This window comes from Arachis ipaensis, chromosome B7, assembly GCF_059453495.1.
Source record: "Arachis ipaensis isolate K30076 ecotype BB chromosome B7, ASM5945349v1, whole genome shotgun sequence".
NCBI lineage: Eukaryota > Viridiplantae > Streptophyta > Magnoliopsida > Fabales > Fabaceae > Arachis > Arachis ipaensis.
In genome coordinates this window covers 131,072,240-131,094,042 of record NC_142442.1, presented here as the reverse complement: position 1 = coordinate 131,094,042, position 21,803 = coordinate 131,072,240, and the positions used below count along the sequence as shown (strand labels likewise).

The 21,803-nt window shown below is 26.4% G+C and overlaps 4 protein-coding genes across 4 annotated transcripts; all 4 read left to right on the top strand.

Annotated features, from left to right (window-relative positions):
* The first annotated feature begins 640 nt into the window (after positions 1-640).
* Positions 641-4,983, top strand: LOC148554147 (uncharacterized). Its single transcript, XM_088495010.1, has 10 exons — positions 641-781; positions 1,312-1,328; positions 1,407-1,551; positions 1,645-1,912; positions 3,086-3,170; positions 3,273-3,362; positions 4,149-4,272; positions 4,375-4,557; positions 4,660-4,725; positions 4,834-4,983. Exons 1-10 carry the CDS (start codon positions 641-643, stop codon positions 4,981-4,983), a joined length of 1,269 nt encoding a protein of 422 aa, XP_088351136.1.
* Positions 4,984-13,067: 8,084 nt separating this feature from the next.
* On the top strand, positions 13,068-13,858 carry LOC148554146 (uncharacterized). Its single transcript, XM_088495009.1, has 3 exons — positions 13,068-13,197; positions 13,389-13,582; positions 13,667-13,858. The coding sequence occupies exons 1-3, from the start codon at positions 13,068-13,070 to the stop codon at positions 13,856-13,858; spliced, it is 516 nt and encodes a 171-aa protein (XP_088351135.1).
* Positions 13,859-14,937: 1,079 nt separating this feature from the next.
* Positions 14,938-15,573, top strand: LOC148554145 (uncharacterized). The gene is made up of 2 exons (XM_088495008.1): positions 14,938-15,255; positions 15,361-15,573. Exons 1-2 carry the CDS (start codon positions 14,938-14,940, stop codon positions 15,571-15,573), a joined length of 531 nt encoding a protein of 176 aa, XP_088351134.1.
* A 14-nt stretch (positions 15,574-15,587) lies between these two features.
* LOC107607698 (uncharacterized) lies at positions 15,588-16,268 on the top strand. Its single transcript, XM_016309620.1, has one exon. It carries the CDS (start codon positions 15,588-15,590, stop codon positions 16,266-16,268), a length of 681 nt encoding a protein of 226 aa, XP_016165106.1.
* The last annotated feature ends 5,535 nt before the right edge of the window (positions 16,269-21,803 follow it).

Below are 21,803 nucleotides of genomic sequence, written 5' to 3'. Positions count from 1 at the left end.
TTATAATTCCTTATATTAGTTAATTGTTTATTCATTTATAGAGTCTGAAATAAAATAAATAATTTGTTGCTTATTCTAATTGAATTCATTAAATTTAATTATATTAATATATAATTTAAAGATAATTTATAAATCACCTTATTTTTTTAGCCTTTTATATTCCATGGATTGTTAAGTTTTAAGTTTTATATTTTCTGTGAGCGAAAATAATATAAAACAAAACTTTCTTCATTCTAAACGGAATTATTCTATGTATTATTAACTAATATCATTAAATTAGATTCATTAAAAATATAACATAATTTTATATAACAGGTTATTAATTAAACTCATCCAAAAACTAAATTAAAATAAAAAAAATTTCCTAAGCGGTCCTATGTATAGGCATGATCTATATGAATATCAAACAAAGCTCTAACTTGTGAATTTTGATAAAAGGGAATAAAAAAGTAGGCCCACACCATATTTGCTTGCTTGCCTTCATTGTATCTTAACAAAACATGGACCTACAAAGACTAATCACGATCCAAGCTGCCCAAATAAAAAACCTATCCAGATCTCATACAATTAATTTCAATCCGCACCTAAAGTCGTCTTTTAGGGTCTTCTCTCCCCCAGCAAGCAAGCCTAGACGGCGGCAATGGAAAACGACGTCTTGGCACTGCTAACTTCAGAACGTCGAAGACTAGAACACTGGTTGCTCATGCGGCGACGGGCTAATGACGGGATTGTGCCGACGAGGAGGTCGACGACAATCAGAGATGCTAATGTGTCTAGAGAAGTTAGATAGCGAACCGGCGAGAGTATGTTTTCCCTGATTCAAATCTTATTCTCATACTTTTTTTATTTTGTACGGTTTGAAATGTCAGTATTTATGATATAAAATTATTTGCCAACATACAAAAATAAAATAATTTCATGCCTTTTTAAAATTTTTTGTGATTTACAGTACCTAATTAGGGCATGTAAATATTGTGATTTTCACTTCAACATATATTGTTTCTTATTTTGATTTTTCAAAATTAAACTCCATCTTGCCAAATGGAACACAATAAATATTAGCCGTTAATTTCTATCCTAATTTTGATAATTATTTTATTGATATGATTCAGATTCTTTATTCCTGAATATTCCAAAAACTTACCTTTTTTTCTTAGTTGAATTTTGATAGAAACATCAAGATTTTTGCAATCCTTACCAATAGTGGGGATGAATAGTGCCGTGACTCTATAAATATAGCATAGATGATCACCATACTTACTCTTTATCTATACTGAAATTCATAATATTTTGGTAATTCTGTTGTGACAGGTAGCAATGGCAGCAAGGTGAGTTCATGTGCCATGTGGTGCATTTCATAATATTTTTTTCTATCTTTCACTAAATATGAGGACCTTGATTTTTAGGTATGATCTCATTAAGTGTATCAATGCTGGTCCAGAGCATAAGGTGTGGAAGTTCATAGTACGTGTCATTAGACTTTGGACCGTTTCTCATTTTGCAAATTCTGGGATGAAGGAACCTACTGAGATGGTTGTTCTTGATGAAGAGGTAAAATCTTCTCTTTGCATTTGAGATTTTTTTTGGTAATGATTGAGAAATAAACCTCATTTATCTATGACCCTATAAAACTAATGCATTCAGGGGGATACAATTCAATGCGCTATTAAAGACATATTTGTTCCTATCTTCGAGAGCCTACTCACTGAGGGCAATGTGTACGTGGTCACTAATTTTGCAGTTGCTTTAAATACCATCAAGTTCAAGCCTACTAGACATGAATTTAGAATCCACTTCAAGAGGGACACAGTTGTGCGTCCAGTACAAGATTCTTCAGTTCCATTGAACGAATTCAATTTTGTTCCGTTCAAAAAAATTCATGCAGAGTCTAGAGAAGATGGTTATTTAGTTGGTAAGTACTTTGTTAGAGTAATCTATAATGCATGTGTTGTTTAATTCTTTGAGTTCTAATTTTTTAAGCAAAATAATTTATCAATCTGATTGTATTACATAATATGTCTTTATTTAATGTATGTCATTTGAATTGGCTGATGCGTCTTTTTTTGTTATAGGTATAGTATCAAAAAATTGTATTATTTAGTAAAATTTTTCTTCAATTTGTTAATGGCTTTGTTTTCTATTCTTATGCGTTTTATTTTAACACATTTAAAGACAGATTTTATATATAGCAGCTAAAGAGTTAGTACCTTTAAAAGTATCGTTTGTAACAAGTACTAACCTGTCTATTTTTTGTTTGTTCACGAACTTCGATTTCTAGGCTCTAACTATTTATTAGCAGTCTTTTATATTTTATTTTTAAGAAAATTAACAAAATCCGATTTCAACATGATGAAACTTTGGAAAAAATATGTCATTTTTGGACAAAAATTTGAGCAGATGGAGTTTTGTTAATAGAAAGATTGATGCCTTTATTTTGTAGATGTGATAGGTCAGCTTGCCTCTAAGGGTAACTTGGTCGAGTTCACACAGGACGGGAAGCCGTCAAGTTATATCACCATAGAACTTGATGATCTTGAGTAATGCTTAATATCTTTTTGATATTGGCTTTTGTTTTAAAATCTTATTTTGGAATTTTGTGCCTCTCTTTACTCTACAAACATTACTATTTCTTATAGGGGCGGACAAAAATTAAGGGTTACGTTGTGGCAAACTTTTGTTCTTGACTTGTTCAAATATCTAAAGGAACACCCGTGTCTTACCTATGTGGTCATTCTCCAAAGGAAAAGTATAGGGTACCAATATACTATCTGCCAACTTATTGCCAATAATAATTAATTATTATATTTTAAACACATGTATAAGGAGACATATCCAGGAAACACATATATAAAGACACTTCTATTAGACACAGTCATAAAAAAGACATTTTTATTAGATACATCTACAAAGACACTTCCATTAAACAAAGTTGGTAGAACTGCTGTTGGTAACGTAGCGAAATTGTTCTCCAAATGGGCAAGATGAAATTTTTTAATGGTTTGTTTATTTTATTGGTATTTGAATACATATTTTGTGTCATCATAAGCTTCTAGTATTTTCTTTAATTTGTTATGTCTTTTTGTAGGGGTCATGGGTGTTTCTAACATAAACTACAATTCGAAACTCTTTATAAATGTTGAGTTTCCAGCTGCCAGGAATTTCTTTGCAAGGTAAACTATATAAATCAATAGTTTAGCCAGCAGAATATTTATACAAGGCTTTGATTATTTAACTATTAGCAAATTTCAAAAATTCTGATTTAAAAATGCAAGGGTGAACAAATTGGATCCTGTTGACGGACAAGGCATAATGTCGCTGGTCTGTGATCAACCTATTTCAGTTGAGAAAGATTTTTTGCGTCTGTCAGTCTACAAAACAATTGCCGAGATAAAGGAGCATAATCAAGTAAAATTCTTTCTTTATTAGTCTCCCTTTTTTTCAATTATTATATCTAATGTTTGTTGGAACATAATCTCATTGTTGTGTTGTACCCTTGCATCCATCGATTTTAGGATGCTGCATTTGTTACTGCCGTGACGATTAAGGAAGTTTAGACCGAGTTTGGTTGGTGGTACAAAGGATGTAAAAAGTGTCGTCGTAGCTTAAGGGAATTTGAGAAAAGATATTTCTGTCCCAAGTGTGTTGACGACTACGGATTCTATGTGCCTAGGTATAACTCACGATACTTTTTTAAAATTCACACACTACATACTCTTTGTCTAAGAAAATAATGGTATAAACTAATCATTTGTATTGTTTCTTGAAAAATTTTGTTGTCGAATTCCATCATTCGTGATTTAGTTAGCCTAATAATTTAAAGATAATTGATTTTAAGAAAGGCTAACCATCTCTTTCAAAGCATAACATAGAGCAAGAGTTAAACCTAATTAACCAAATAAAAGGGTTTCATTTTCATTAGAGATGGATAGGCATAGCAAAGTGTACATAGTATTTTTTGTGGGTCATGTTGTTTGGGGTTGTGATGTGCTGTTAAATTAATCTCCCGTGTGGGATTGAGACTCTTGGATAAACCATTAAAAAAATTATTTGCATCCAATTCAATAATAGCATAGAATAGACAGCCTAACTATTGGTATAATTTATGTAGTATATTATTTTTTAATTGTAAATTTTTTGGTGAATAATAGGTACAACATCTACGTAAGGGTGATAGACCACACCGACGCTGCCTCTTTTGTTTTGTTCGATGGAGAAACTGCAAAGTTTCTTGAAATTTCTGTCAGTGACCTTAGGCAGTCTTGTGTGACTAAGGTTTGATGTCATATTCACTTTTTGTGTTATTTGTTTTGAACTATACCTTAATATTTATTATTTTTGAGAGCATGAATGAACTTTTTTCCACTAAATGTGAAGGGTGTTGAGAAAATTTCCTGTCCCGAGGAGAACAATAAGTTTAGGGATATTAAGTTCCTCTTCAAAGTGCAACTCAAGATGAGGAATCTGAACTCTTATGAGCCATATGTGATTCATGTGCTGAGAATGACTAATGAAAATTTCTTGGTCTCTGCTTTCCTGGATAAATACAATCCTAACCCTGTAACTCCCTCCCGCTAATAACCTTCTCTTTTGTTTTGGTATCGCAAAAATAGATCAACCATATTTTGATGATGTCTATTTATTGAATCAATTGTTTTGTAGGGTCTTTTGTCGCATGAAAATTTTGAACTACTGAGTTTGTCTACTGGTCCATACGACCCTTCTAAGGTTTGTGTCAAATAATTTTCAATTTAAATTGTTACAATGGTACTCTTAGTCTATATAGTAACTAAAATATTATTCTTATTATTATTGGTACATGATGGGATATCCTAGGTTTGTGAGAGTGAGTCAACTCCATCCCCTACAATTGATGAGAAACATGGTTTTAAGATTCTTGGAGCTAAGAAACATATGAAAGAGGCTGGAGACAAGTCAGTTTCATCCAAATCTAAGAAAGGGAAATGGGTTGTAATGGAGGACTAAATCATCACCCCTCTAAACAGTTCAATTTATAATATATGGGAATAATTTATTTAAACTATTATTTGAATGAACTATGGTCATTTGAGAGAGATTAGGATCTACTATATATGAATAGTTTATTTCTCTTTAATCTTTGTGTTGACATTAATTTATCTCTTAAAACTTGATACAAGAGTTGTTTTGTTTATTTGTTTATTTAATTCAAAATTTGATTGTGTTTTTCTTTAATAAATAGTTATTATTATTATTATTGTTATTGTTGTTGTACGTTTTAGGGTAATAAGCTTTGATTTTGCTGCACATACTTACTAAAGAAAAGTATTCACTAAATATAGCTTTTAACTTCTTCTTGAATGTTAGATTATCAAATAAAAAATATTATTGAATGAGAATAGCTACTGAGTGAAAGTGATTGTTAGGGTGTTGATGTTGTATGCGACTGTGGCTCATTAAAGTAGGTTATGTTATATTTATATGACTCCATAAATAGAAATTTTTTATTTCACTCAAAAACGGAAACTTTTGATTTGAAATAAAATAATTTCTTTAATTCTTTCCAACAAATTATAGTATCTACACATTAAAATTTTAACCCGGTCCGAAATACAATAACTCTATATAAGAACTCTACAATTACATAACATTATCATATTCAACATTTGATTATTAGATTTTTTTGGAGGCGTTATTGTTGCACATTGTACCACATCTTTATGTAAATTTTATTTTTTTATTTCAAATAAATTTTTTAAGTGTCGATTAGTCTTCTATTGATTAGTGTTTTCATTTTAATTTGTTCAAATTCTTTGCAATTTTACTTTTTTTACGGTTCATATATTTGATATTGTTTTGCTTGATTAGTCTTACACACAAAATGTTAATGTTTCAGTCCATAAAAATTATTTTTCTATCTCTTTTAACCTTTTTATTGAGATAGTAATAAAGATGGGCTTTTAATAATAAAATTTGCATGACCAAGACCAACTTTTTTTAGAATAGCTAATTACATGGCTGAAATAAATAAGGTTTCATTTTATACATTACATGCATAAAATTACAGTTATAAAACTTCAAATTTTTTTAATTGAAAATAAATAATATTTGTATAATTGTTAAATATTTAAAAAAAAAACTATAATGCACTCTCTATAAGTGCTATTATTACACAATACACTATGTTTTATCTAAGTTTTATTTTTTTTATTAGATAGATTAAAATTTGTTAATTTAGATAATAATTTTTATTATTTATTTAATCTAATTATCCAAAAAAATTATTTTATTATTTATAAAATAAATTTAAAAACTACATGTCAAGGAGAACATGCAGTACTACTTTTCACGTGTATATTGTTGTTGTTGTTGTTGTTGTTGTTGTTGTTGTTGTTGTTGTTGTTGTTGTTGAAACATACCACAAAATTGTTGTTAATTTTTAATACATAATCCAGTTTTCAATGCTTAAATTTTAAATGACTAAAATTATTATATGTTAAATATTTTATTCTTAACCAATTTTATTTGTTATATGTTGATTAAAAAATGTGATTTATTAATCACTTCTAAATTCAAGTTTAAAAATTGTTGTGCATGAGTGTATATTTTTAATTAACTATTTAATAATATATAATATAAAAAAGTTTGCTTAAGGCAGCTATATTTAAATTGGTTTAGCGCAGGGACGGATCTACTCTTATGGGTGTGGGGCAAGCGTCCCACTACAATTTGAAATTTTATTGAATAGTATATAATAATAATATTTATTTGTCTCCACTAAATTATTAAATTTGATCCCACAATAATTTTTTATTCAACTTTCGACACTTGATAGTCAATTTGAGTACTTCATATTAGATGTCTATTATAATAATTAATTTTTAAATTTAAATAAGATTGGTGTTCTTTCTTAAAAATCGACTCGAAAGAATATTATCTATCTATTTGTGTTTCTTCTTTTGAAATTAGCTTTAGTTTTTTATAACTACACTAATTGAATGAACTTTTTCAACTATGAATATCATCAAGAACTAATTGTATAAAAGTTAAGTTTTAAATGATTGTTCAACAACATATACAAAAAAAAAGACATTTCAATTATATTGTCAAGGTTTCAAAATATGAAATATAAAAAAATTAAATTTTAAATTATATATTATTATTTAAATTACTATTTTAGTATTTTAATTTATAATTAGATATTTTAAAACTTAATCATATTTTACAATAATAAAATATAATTATAACAATAATTATGCTATGTATACATAAAATAATCACTTATACAGAATAAATCTTAAAATGTAAATTTTGAAATATAAAATATACATTAAAAATAAGTTAAATAATATATATATTTATACACAAATCTATAGTAGATAATTTGATAGCTAATTTTTTATATAAATGTAATATTTTTATTATAAAAATTAGTATCATGTTATATATATTTCGCCCCCACTATCAAAATTTTCTGGATCCGTCACTTTGACGCATATATATATCCTTTTTAATTAGATTATTGATTTGTGAATTCAAAGTCATTGTTAATATATTTTTACATATTTATAAATTAAGTTTTTTATTTTTTAAGTAGAAAATAATACCTCATAAATTAATCAGTACATAATCAGTATTGTAAGTTAATGGACATTTAAAATTTAACTTCAAAATTTGTATTAAAATTTTAAAATTTGTATTTTTAGCTTATTATTGCGGGAGAAGTACATTGTAGATAAGTGACTTAACAACCATAATGTATCTCACTCCAATCACACAATTCAAGATTACAAGGTTAAGACGAAGGATAATTTTGGCAAGAAAATGAAAAAGATGATGAGTATAAGTCTGCTTTTTTTGTGTTTTTAGTAAGTGTTTTTGTGAAACTTTTTTAATTTTTCTTTTTTTATGAAAAATATAATTTAAACTATTACCATTATTGAGAATATTAGCGAAGTAGTTTGTACTATACATAATTTTTTAAATATTTTAATTTAGTGATTGAACAACTGTAAATAATTATTCATCTTTATAAAATTTTTTAAAATTCATATTTAATAAGCTATAAATTACATAAAAATTATGCAATCTTCATATACTATTTAGGTTAATTAATTATTTAACATTATTTAAGATATACTCTGTCATAATTTAAAATAATATATTATTTAATCTAAATTAATACATAAAACTCTGTGCTAATTGGAAAAATATAAAATTTGATGCTTTTGTTTATATTTATTTAACTCGATTTAAATAAATTATAATTTTAAAATTATATTTAAATTTAGTATTTTATTTATTATTTAAATTGAATTGTATTTATTTTTAAGTCATGATTTGGTATATTTTAAATAGGAGAGTTCTCTGGTAACTAAGGTAGTAGTGGCCAAAGATAACCAAAGATTGACCCACAAATAAGAAGTTGACATGTGGAATGATTGATTATAATAAGAATCATTTTAAAAACATGTTTTTGTGAATTACATTAAAACAAGGAGCCATAATTTTCACAAATTTTTAAAAAAAAAATTGTGCGCCTTCGACAATGTAGACAAAAAATGAAAAAAGCTAAATTATAAGAAAAACAAAAAAAATATAAATACACCGAAAAAAAGGGATAAACAAAAAACTGTGCAGTTAATAAAAATGAGAAACCAAGTAAAAAAAAAATAAAAAATAAGAAACTACGACATTAATTTAAAGTTTATAAAAAATATTATTTTTTTATTTTTAAATTTACGTAATTGAATTCCAAACCAACAAATTGAGTAAAACCTCATTTAATTGCATTATATTTTGATTTTTTTAATTTTTTATTATATAGCTATTAATAATTATTGATTCTTTCTTTAAATGGATAATATAAGAAGGAACTAAGCTGAAAAATTAAAATCAAAATTTGTCATATTATGAAGTTTTAAATTTATTTTTTCTATTAAGATATTTATATTGATAATTTGGTTTCTATTATATATTAGTTATATCTCTTAATTAATTTTTTATAATTAAAATTTGTAATTGAGTATATTTTATTTTTTTTAATTTAATTTTTTGATTGATTATTTTTTAAATAGATGTATACGACAAAAATAAGAGATAAGAGAGCGGTATTTATTTCGGTAAATATTTTTAAAATGATTTATTTTGGTAATTATTACATTTATTTAATTTATAAAAATAAAAATCCCACAAAAATGTGGCGATTATCATTCTTTTCACTCATCATTTTTACCTAGGTTTAATTACTCTATTGGTCCCTATAGTTTTATCAAATTTATAATTAGATTTTTTAATTAGATTTTTTATATTTTTTTTCAATTGATAAAACTATAGGGACCAATAGAGTAATTAAACATAGGTAAAAATGATGAGTGAAAAGAATGATAATCGCCACATTTTTGTGGGATTTTTTATTTTTATAAATTAAATAAATGTAATAATTACCAAATAAATTATTTTAAAAATATTTACCGAAATAAATACCGCTCTCTTATCTCTTATTTTTGTCGTATACATCTATTTAAAAAATAATCAATCAAAAAATTAAATTAAAAAAATAAAATATACTCGATTACAAATTTTAATTATAAAAAATTAATTAAGAGATATAACTAATATATAATAGAAACCAAATTATCAATATAAATATTTGAATAGAAAAAAATAAATTTAAAACTTCATAATATAACAAATTTTAATTTTAATTTTTCAACTTAGTTCCTTCTTATATTATCCATTTAAAGAAAGAATCAATAATTATTAATAGCTATATAATAAAAAATAAAAAAATCAAAATATAATGCAATTAAATGAGGTTTTACTCAATTTGTTGGTTTGGAATTCAATTACATAAATTTAAAAATAAAAAAAATAATATTTTTTTATAAACTTTAAATTAATGTCATAGTTTTTTATTTTTTATTTTTTTTATTTGGTTTCTCATTTTTATTAACTGCACAGTTTTTTGTTTATCCCTTTTTTCGGTGTATTTATATTTTTCTTGTTTTTTTCTTATAATTTAACTTTTCCCATTTTTTGTCTACATTGTCGAAGGCCCACAAATTTTTTTTTGAAAATTTGTGAAAATTATGGCTCCTTGTTTTAATGTAATTCACAAAAATATATTTTTAAAATGATTCTCATTATAATCAACCATTCCACATGTCAACCTCTTATTTGTGGGTCAATCTTTGGTCACTCTTGGCCACTACTACTTTGGTCACCAGAGAACTCCCCTTTTAAATAATATGATATAGATACTCATTGATTTAGTTTAATAATTTTAAAAATAATTCAATAAAATTAAACCAATACAAATTTTTTTTAACTACAAAAGTATACTACTAAAATTACATAAAATCAAATACGAGATTAGTTAATTGAATAATTATTATTTGTGTTTCATTTATTTTTCTTGACTTAACAGTGTCGAAGAACAACAATAATACAAATTTTAACGTACATAAAAATGTGCAATATATTACTGTAAGTCAAAGAACAGTGTGTCAAGAAACTGGTATCTCATCTAATATTCTCAGTTTACAATCAAGTGAATATAAACGTGACATTTTTTATTGTAATTGACTCATATTTATTTAAATTTAATTTATCGGTTTAATGACAACAATTTTCTATATATTTCTCATCAATCATTCATAGGGAAACAACTATCTATGTATGGTGTACACTGTGCATCGCATAGAATTGGACAGGAAAATACTCCTCCTAATTATGTAAGACCTTCTACATCAGAGATAAGATCTAAATCTTTAACTCTACCAACGGATCCCCCATTGACAAGAACTCCACTGTTTGTGTTAACAAATAGTACGTATAATTAATGATTACCAAATGATTCATGCACCAATATTTAACAAAAAATTTACTTCATCGGGAATCATTTATATAACATAGATTTATTACAATTCTAGCATACTCCAATGTACAAGGACCCACCAATAATTTAACAGAAGTCGTTTCGCAAAATCAGTTTTTGTCACGCTGCGGTTCCCAAAGATCGTGCCTAACAGAAAGGTAATTTAGAAAAGATGATCATCACTATTATATTCTTTTCTTTCCTATAGTGTCTAATGTTTAATTGAATAAAATTAAACTTTTGTAAAGAAATTCTACTATAAATGGGATGCAAAAAAGACAATCTTCCTCTGTGGTTGCTTCGATGGCTATTAATTTTGTACAATTTTATGAATATGTAAATTTATCGACTGTTAAGACGCACCCACCAAGAGGTGACACACAAAGTGGCCAAAATATTGACCTTTTTGTTGATGATGAAGGTAATTTCTCATTAAATCAAGAATTTCAGTTGGTAGTTTGTAAGAGATATGAATTATTAGTAATACATCAACATATATGTTTGCATTTTTTATAACTTTTATTGATTGTGGTTTTGAATGGTTATGATGATTCAATGTTGGATGTAGATATGGAAGATAATTTTATACCATCCTCAAAAATCTTAGACGGTATGTAAAAATTTTATCTGTATGTTTATTTGCATCTTTATGTACATCATGGACTAAATTGCATCGGTATGACAACTGAGTATCTAAAGAGAGTTCATTCGGTAGATGTGTGGGATATAGAAAATCCTATTTATCAATGTCAACACTGTAATTCATGGATGTGGTCTGAAGAAGGGCTTGCTAAATCCAAATAGTCGCCCCAACCAAAGTTTTCATTATGTTGTATGGAAGGAAAGATCGAGCTTCCTCTACGTTTTGTGCCTCAGCTTCATATTGGAAGAGATCAAAGAAGTATTTATTTCCTAAAAAATCTAAGGACATTTAATTCAATGTTTTATTTTACATCAATGGCTGAAAAAATTGACCGTGGGGTGAACAATGGGACTTCTCCTCCAAATTTTAAGCTTGGGGGTCAAAACTACCATAGCATTGGTAGCTTACTTCCTCCGAATAGTCTGCGACCAACATTTGCCCAGCTATATATCTATGACACAGAAAATGAGATTGATAATCGGATAGGCACACTTCGATAATTTTCATGCAATCAGTCAAACATTTTAGTTATTTTTTATCTATAAGAGAAAATAACATAAATTTTATTGTTTTTTCTTGTGCAGTTTCAATGAAGCTATAAATGAGAGGGATAGGAAAATTGTGGTAATATTAAGAAACATGCTAGACAAATATTATTAAAAGGACTACAGATGGCAGGACATACAACTTGCTATCTGCATCTGAAGTGGCTGCATTGATTGTTGGCGATGTCGAACAACTAAGCAAAGATAGAGATATTATTATAGAGAGTCAAACTAAAAAACTCCAACGGATTGATGTTTTCCACCCATCTTATTTAGCCTTGCAATATCCATTGTTATTTCCATATGGGGAGAATAGATTTCGTTTGGGTATTGCAACATCATATTCTATCTCCGCTAGGCCTACAAAGAAAAACAAAACAATCACTTTGTGACAATTCTTTACTTTTCGACTACAAAAAAGGACGGGTGAATCTCTATTAATTCTGAGATCAAAGAGATTATTCCAAGAATTTCTGGTAGATGCCTACACAATGGTGGAATCAGAGAGGTTAAAATTCTTTAGGTGTAAATAACCACAGTTGATGATTGATAAATACAAATGTCTGCATGAAAGTCCTATAAACAGGGATGTAGATGCTGCAAGGCTTGGCAAAAGAATCATTCTTCCCAGTACTTTTACAGGTGGACCTAGGTACATAATGAATAATTGTAAAGATGCATTTGTAATTTGCAGATATGCAGGATATCCTAGCTATTTTATCACCATAACTTGTAACCCAGAATAGGATGAGGTAAAAAAAGAAGTGACTCCTATTGAATTGAAGGCAGAAGACCGTCCTGATATATTATGTCGAGTTTTCAAGATCAAGCTTGATGGTTTGATTGATGACCTAAAAGAGGAAAAAATCTTTAGCAAAATTTTGGGATGTAAGTCTATCTTTATGCAACACCTTAATAAAATCTTATGTTGTAATGTTTTGCTCATTTATTTTTTCAATTTTCAGATATTTGCACTATAGAGTTTCAAAAGAGATGACTTCCGCATGCACATATCTTTTTATTCATGAGTAACAAGTTCAAGCCACAAACACCAGATGACATAGACAAACATATAACAGCTGAGATTCCTAATGAAAATGAAAGGCCAAATCTACATGGAGTTGTTCAAAATTACATGGTACATGGTCCATGTGGTCCGTACAACAAGAATTCACCTTGCATGAAGAATGGATCCTTTTCAAAGTTCTATCCCAAAGAGTTTAGACAATGAACACTCATTGATGAAGCCAGATTTCTTAAATATAGGCGTACTGATAATGGTCAAACAGTGAAAAAAAAAAGGAATGTGTACTAGACAATAAGTTCATTATTCTGTATAATCCAGAATTGTTGCTCAAGTTCGGGTGCCACATAAATGTAGAATATACATGCCAAACAAGTTCTATTAAGTATCTGTTTAAGTATGTACACAAGGATAATGACCATGTAACAGCTACTCTATACAACGCTGGTGATCCATCAAAAGCCACACAAGTTGTTGACGAAATTAAGAATTACTACGATTGTAGGTACATTTCGGCATGTGAGGCAGTCTGTCATTTATTTGGATACGAAATCCAAGAGAAAGAACCATTTGTGATTAGACTTCCATTCTATTTGGAGGATGAGCAACCTGTGGTTTATGGTGAAACTTCTAATGTGAATGATATCGTCGAAAGAGCAATATCTCATAAGTCCATGTTTTTGGGATGGATAGCGGCGAACATGTCATATCCCTATGCTCGAAGTCTGACCTATGCTGAGTTTCTAACCAAGTTTGTTTGGAAGGACGATGCTTCAAAGTGGTTTCCTTGAAAGCAAGGCTTCGCAATTGGAAGTTGACTCATGTACCTGTAGGTAATGACGAGTTTATATTCAATTTTGATCTTATTTATTTGATGATTTAAATTTAAAATATTAACAGCATGTACCCCACGTCCATTTTATTCGATTTATCTATACTAGAAAATAAATGTTCAAATAACTTTTAGCAGTTATAATCTGTAGATTATACAATTTTAGAATTGTTATATATTTTTTAGAAAAATTAATCTTAATGCGGATGTGTAGCTACATAATAATTGAAATCGCGTAGCCTAATCCATTTAATAACTTAAAAGTAGGATTTTAACCAAGTTTTTTGCAGCAAATATCGAAGAATATTACCAACGACTTCTTTTGAATACTTAAAGAGGATGTATGAATTTTCGAGATATAAGAACAGTAGGAGGAACAATTTATGCTACGTATAGAGATGCATGCTTCGCCCTTGGACTCTTGCAAGATGATAGAGAATTCATGGATGCAATTAAGGAAGCAAGCTCGTGGGCTTCAGGATCATATATTAGGAGGTTAATTGTCATTCTATTAACATCCAACAATATCTCAAGACCAGAACATGTCTGGGATAGATGTTGGCATGAACTCTCAGATGATATTTTGTATCGACAGAGAGCCGTGATGAATATGATGGGTGAGTTTTTATTAATTGCAATTATAAAAGTTCTTTATTATTGATCATTTTTAGTTTGATTGAATTTTTACAATATCGTATAATATGCAGAGTTAACCATGTCAGATGATGAGATTAAGCAGTTGTGCTTAATGGATATAGACAAGATCTTATATTCCTATGGTAAAACCTTGAAAGACTATCCTCCTATGCCTTTAGCAACTGAAGTTGATAGTTCTTTGTTAACCGAAAGGATTATCAGGAAAGAGCTAAACTTTAACAGGGATGATTTATAGAAAAATGCCTCAGACATGTTAGCCATCGCAACACCTTAGCAGAAATATGCATTCGATAAAATTGTTACAGCTGTGTATTGTGATGAAGGGGGTTTTTTCTTTGTGTATGGTCATGGGGTATTGGAAAAATATTTCTCTAGAACCTTATGTCTGCTGAGATTCGCTCAAGGGGTGATATTGTATTAAACGTTGTTTCGAGTGGTATTGCATCTTTACTTCTTCCCAATGGAAGAACGGCACACTCAAGATTCAAAATACCGCTGAATATAACTGAGGATTCTGTATGTAACATCAAACCTGGTTCTCCTCAAGCAATGTTGCTATTGAAAGCCAAACTTATAATTTGGGATGAGGCTCCAATGATTAGTAGATACTTCTATGAAGCGCTTGATAAATGCTTGGGTGATATCATGAAATTTTCTCCAACATATAACAAAGATTTGCCCTTTAGAGGAAAAGTGATTGTACTAAGTGGAGACTTAGACAAATTCTTCCTGTCATTCCACGAGAATCGAGAAGATATCGTTCATTAAATCGTGAATTCGTCTTACCTTTGGAAGTTTTGTCAGGTGCTCAAACTAACAAAAAATATGAGACTCTCTGTAGGGACGACTGCTTCAGACCAAGATGAGATAGAGCAATTTGGTGAGTGGTTATTGAAAGTTAGTGATGGTCTAATAGGTGACAATATGGATGGTGAATCTGAGATATGTCTTCCAGGAGATATTGTTATTCCTTCTTCGGACCAGGCATTTGATGAGTTGGTTCATTTTTTTATCTAAATATTTTGGATAACATGTCCTCAAATAATTTTTTCAAAGCAAGAACTATACTGACTCCCACATTGGACATCGTTGAAGAGGTCAACAACCATCTGATGGCTATCATTCCTAGAGGGAAAAAATTATATCTTAGTTCGGATTCGATTTGTATGGATGAAGGGAATATAGAGAATCAACTAGATTTCTATGGTCCTGAATTACTGAATAGCATAAATTGCTCTGGTTTGCCTCCACATAAATTAATACTCAAGGTTGGTGTTCCGGTGATGTTACTGAGGAATATTGACCAATCTAGTGGTCTTTGTAATGGTACAAGGCTACAAGTTAGGAAGCTTGGAAATCATGTCATAGAATGTGAAGTCTTAACGGGTAACAATGTTGGTCCTATTGCTTTGATTCCAAGAATGAATATGGTACCAACAAATGAAACCGTCCCAGTTAGATTCCTACGAAGACAGTTTCCCATAATAGTATTGTTTGTCATGACAATTAATAAGTATCAGGGACAAACTTTATCTTATGTTGGATTGTACTTGTCCAAACCAATTTTTACACATGGCCAACTATATATGGCACTTTCAAGAGTTAAGAGTAAGAGAGGTTTAAAAATTTTACTTATGAATCACGTAGGAATGTCTGCAAATTCAACCATTAATATTGTTTATAGAGAAGTCTTTGAAAAAATAAGATTTTAATGTAAATATTTTAATTTTATTTTAAATTCTGTGTCAGTGTATAATTATTTAACCTTAAAAAAGTGTGAAATAATTATTACTCACTTTTTTTTTAAGTTAAACTTTAATTTTTATAATAATTTTATAAATTTCATAAATTAATAATTATTTTGTGTTTTCTTTAAAATATCCAAACATATAAATCTTTTTTTTTATTTTTATAAATTTTTTCGTGTTGAGCACAGATTTATACACTAGTTGATTATAAAATACTTTTTGAAAAAATAATTGAGAAAAAAAGATATCTAAACTGGTATTAAAATGTGTCACGTCAGCATGTTTGACGGCAAAATATAACCTATTCTATTTAATTGATTATGTAATACTTTTTTAAAACTGATTGAGAATAAAATAATATGTAAACAATTATTAGAAAACACCATGTCAGCATATTTGATGGCATAATATAATTCGTTATAAAATAATACTAATATATGTACACGTGCAATGCACAAAAATTGTTTATTTTATATTTATATCTAAAATATTTTTAATAAATAAAATATTTTTTAATATATTTAATTTTAAATTAAACTCAATTTATTATTTCTAATTCATGCAAATACTAAGCAAAAGTATATAACAAAAAAATTATAAAATAATTTAATTAATTAAATAAAAAGGTGTAGTAGGTAAGAAATTAACATTTTAATTTCTATGAGAAAATGTGCATACATTTTTTTTTAAAATAACTAAAATTTTAGTTTATATTTTTAATATTGATCATTGCACATTCACACATGTATCTTTATTTTTGTATCGAATTATTCTAACTTTAAGTTTCTAAATTTTATGTCCAAATATTATCTTAAAATTTTTAATAAGATGATACTTGTAAAAAAAATTAAAATAAAATAAAAAGACAAGAAAATATAAATAAAAACTTAGATAAAACTATATTTAATAATATATTAAACTCAAGATTAAAATATAACCTAATATCAATCACAATTATTAAGAAAAATACAAACTTCAAATATAAAAGGTTACAATCACTTGATATACTAGAAGAGAATATATATATATAACACTCAAATAGGTCCTAAAAAATTTTGTTTCGAACGTTTTTATTTTAAAAAATTTTATTTCATAGAAATTTTTAAATTTTACAAAAAAAATATATAAATTAAAAATGGTTTAATTACTCTATTGGTCCTTATAATTTCGCAAAATTTTTAATTAGGTCCCTATATTTTTTTTCCTTTTAATTGAGTCCTTGCACCAACTTTTTTTTAATTGGGTCCCTACACTTTTTTTTCCTTTTATTTAGGCCTTTATACCAATTCTTTTTTTTTAGTTGGGTCCCTATAAAATTAAGTCAATTACTATTAAAAGGGACTTAATTGAAAAAAAAATTAGTGCAGGGACCCAATTAAAAAAAAATATAGGGACCTAATTAAAAATTTCATGAAACTATAAGAACCAACAGAGTAATTAAACCATTAAAAATTTATAATAAAAATTCTATCCAACGTACATTTTCTAACAAATTTTTTTATATAATAAGAGTCTCGGTCAGATTTGAAGAGTGAACTATTATTATTATTATTATTATTATTATTATTATTATTATTATTATTATTATTATTATTATTATGCTAGTAAACTTTTTTCAAATAATAAAAATTGGATTTCAAATATTTTGATAAAAAAATTTATTATATTGTAAAATTATTTATTTTAATAATTTAAATTAACAAATAAAATACATGAATAATCATATAAAATTATCGCTCCTTTTATTCTTTTAAAAAAACGTGATAAGTGAACTCAAAGGCATTTGTTTATTTAAAAACTAGTGTATAAACTATAAAGTTTATTACCAACATTGAAAGGAAACCATTATTGTTGACCAACCTGAAATTTGACCCCAATCAGTCATTATTATATTCTTTCGGGTTTTGTAGGTGGTCCAATATCATCATATATACAAAAATGAATATATTTATAAACACCAAATATACAAATAAAATTTCATTTCATCTCTTTGTCATTTATGACAAAAAGAATTAAAAAAAAAAGTGTGTTGTGGACGAAGGAAGAGACGTCACATAATTATCTATATTAATTTAGGTAAAAAGTGATTTTGTTTATTATTATTCATATAAATTTAAATATTGTTGGTGTGTTTTTTTTTTTATATATTTGCATATAAACTGTCTTTTTTGCAATGAATTGTGGCATTCTTTAAAAAATATAATTATGCTTATAATATACAAGTGTAATATAGAAAATGATTAGTATAAAAAAGCTATGCATATAATGAACAATTGTATTATATATCAAAATTAATTATTAATATAAAATATATATTAAAATATAAAACATATATTAATATATATTAAATTATATATATTTTTATATATAAATAATACATAATATTTGATTGAGTGATATATATATATATATATATATATATATATATATATATATATATATAATATTTTTGTATAATTATATTAAAGAAAGTTTTTATTAGCTAATAAAATATTGGTCACAACTCACTAGGACCTTCTCACATGGACACCAAAACACTGCCACGTTCCCACCTGCTAATCAATTTTTTTTTTCTCAACGATTTAATCTTATTAATTTTTTTTAAAGGGTGTTTGATTGGTAGGGTAAAAGTAAAAGCAAAGAATTTCAAATATTTATGGATTATCGGTATTTTAATAATTATAATCATTAATTTTAATTATAAAAATATATAATATATATTAATTAAAATTAACTATTAAAATTATTGAAACATTAATATTCTAAAAATATTTTAAAATTTTCCAAAAGTTTAATATGCATTGATACAATAACTATGTAATTATTAGACGATTAAAGAATAATATTCTAAAATTGAATAATTGGATAAATATGCTAAATTACGGACTATGTTATTTTAACAAGTTCAATTAGGGGGATAATTTTTAGGGCTGATGAGCATTTTAAATTAAAAAAATATGAATAATTGGTTAAAAATTTATAACATATCTTGGATAACCCATTAAAAATATATTTGGGATAACTACATTTTGGCTAAATTAAGAGGTGTCTAATAGGTTAATATTAACACACTGGACCAGAAACACAAACAAAAATATAAAAACATAAAGATCTAAAAAAAGACAAAGAATAATGTAAATTAAAAAATCTATCTCAAAAAAAATTTACAATTTTTTGTAACACAGGAGTCACAATAATAAATAGAAAGACAAAGTTTCTTTATAATTACTATTTACTCAGAAAAATATAAATGGTGATTTTGTGTGAATCATAAGAAAAATATTAAGTAAAAATAACTTTTTTTTTGGTGATTTAAATACCATCTTAAAATATAAGAGAGAAAACTAAAAGATATATTATGCATATTCAATTGTGTGTTAATATAAAATAGAAGCTATTTATTTATAACGATATATATAATTATTATACCTAATATAATTTATTATGTACTCCCGTATAGTACGAGAGTACATAATAAATTATATTAAATATAATAATAATTACTTTTATAAATATTTTTAATTACTTAACTATTAACGATTAATTATTATCCAACATAATTAATATAATATATATTATTCTAACAGTTTTATATTCTTCTTTAATTCGCATTGTTGTTGTTTTTTTATTCTTTTTCAATCATTTTATTGACGTCCTTTTAACTTGTATAATAATTAATTATAAGTATTTAAATTTCTAATATCCTAATATTTTCTAATATTTTGTATATTTATATCTTTATTTTTATTAAATAAGATATAAAGACAAATTTTAATATCCATATTTTAAATTTTTTTTTGTTTTCATTACAGAGCCTTGTAGTTCAAAATTCTAGGTTCTATTTCTAATAAATTATAGTGATAATACCCAGAATTCAGAAATTAAGGTGGAAAAAAATTATCCATTGTTAATTTGTTATTAGAAAGAAACAACCCGCACGTCTTGTGCTCCGTAGCTAAGGTATGGATCCAAAGCTAAAGTCTGGTAACAGAGCTAAGCTTTGCTTTGCTTTGCGAGGATTCCGTTATATTAGTTGGTGAATAGACTTTAAGGTAGTTCTAAAAACAGGAGATGTCAACTAATTTTATTTAGTCAAATAGTTAATTTATTCATTCGCTTAAATAAGTATAAAAGTTTAAATTTTGTTTATTGCATGCGGATTTGCAACATATTAATTTTTGACCTATAAAATTGTAGACAATTTAAAAAAAAAAAGAAAAAATATGTAAATTTTAAATTGTAATAACCCATTAATCAACAATACATCTTTAAATGAAATTTAGATTTGCGACTGATTAATTAAAGAAGATTATATAATCTTTTCTTCCTCTGCTATTGGGTACATATATTGATAGATTAATTTCAATACATCTATTGTACTGATATGTAAAGAATTTAAATTTATTGTGTAATCTAATTGTATTTTATTTTATTTTTCATATTATGTAAATTTTTTTAAGAATATACCAATACCATTACAAGAGTTGAATTCCTTTTTCGATATAGTTGCTTACGATTTATGAAAAAAATTGCACGAGATATTGGATTTTTATTTAAATAAAAAATCTTTGTTTATCAATTTAAATTAGGATACAAAATTTAACTACTTTGTACATTTAGTATTATGTTGGCAGTGAGAAACTACAAAAAAAAATTAAATTTATACAGTTTTTGGTGGTTATGCTAATAAAAATATAATGCGAGCAATTAAAAAAAAGAATAAATTGCCGTTTATGATAATAAAATATTATTTAAAAAATTTTGACGCGAAAAGATTAACTATATATAACAAATTTAAATTAATCTATTACAAAAAAAACGAAATTCATATGTCAATACTAATTAATCAAATATTAATTATTAGCTAATATACATTAAAATATAACATATATATTAAAAATGGATAAAATTAATATATATATATATATATATATATATATATATATATATATATAATATTGTTTCGCTAATCCGAATATATTATGATTGGTGTTGTCATTAGTTAAATCTTTTAGATAAAAATAGTTTATTGGATGAAAAAATTATTTGCGTTTGGTTTCTCAAATCTCAATACCATTAGAATCTTGAATCACGAGTTGTCCTAGAATAATTTTTTTATTCATTTGACTCCTTTGTATATTTGGTGGCATGCGGTTGTTGGTGATACTTAGATTTAATAACATGTAATATATATTGCATCTTCAATCTCAACAGAAAAAGAATCAATCTCAGCCATTTATTTTGTCTTTTCTTTTTCATTGTTTGAATATGTATTTAACAGCTCGATTTTCCCAAAGATATTTTATCATTTCAGCATAAACAACAGAAGAGTACTTTAGAATTAAAAAAAGAACAGAACACTTGCACTTTAGAGCGTTTACAATGTTTTACATACACATCATCAATAATATTTAAATCTAACCTATTTAAATTTTATTTTATATATATATAATAATTTATTAGTTAATAATAAATTTTTAAATAAAATTTTAATTTATG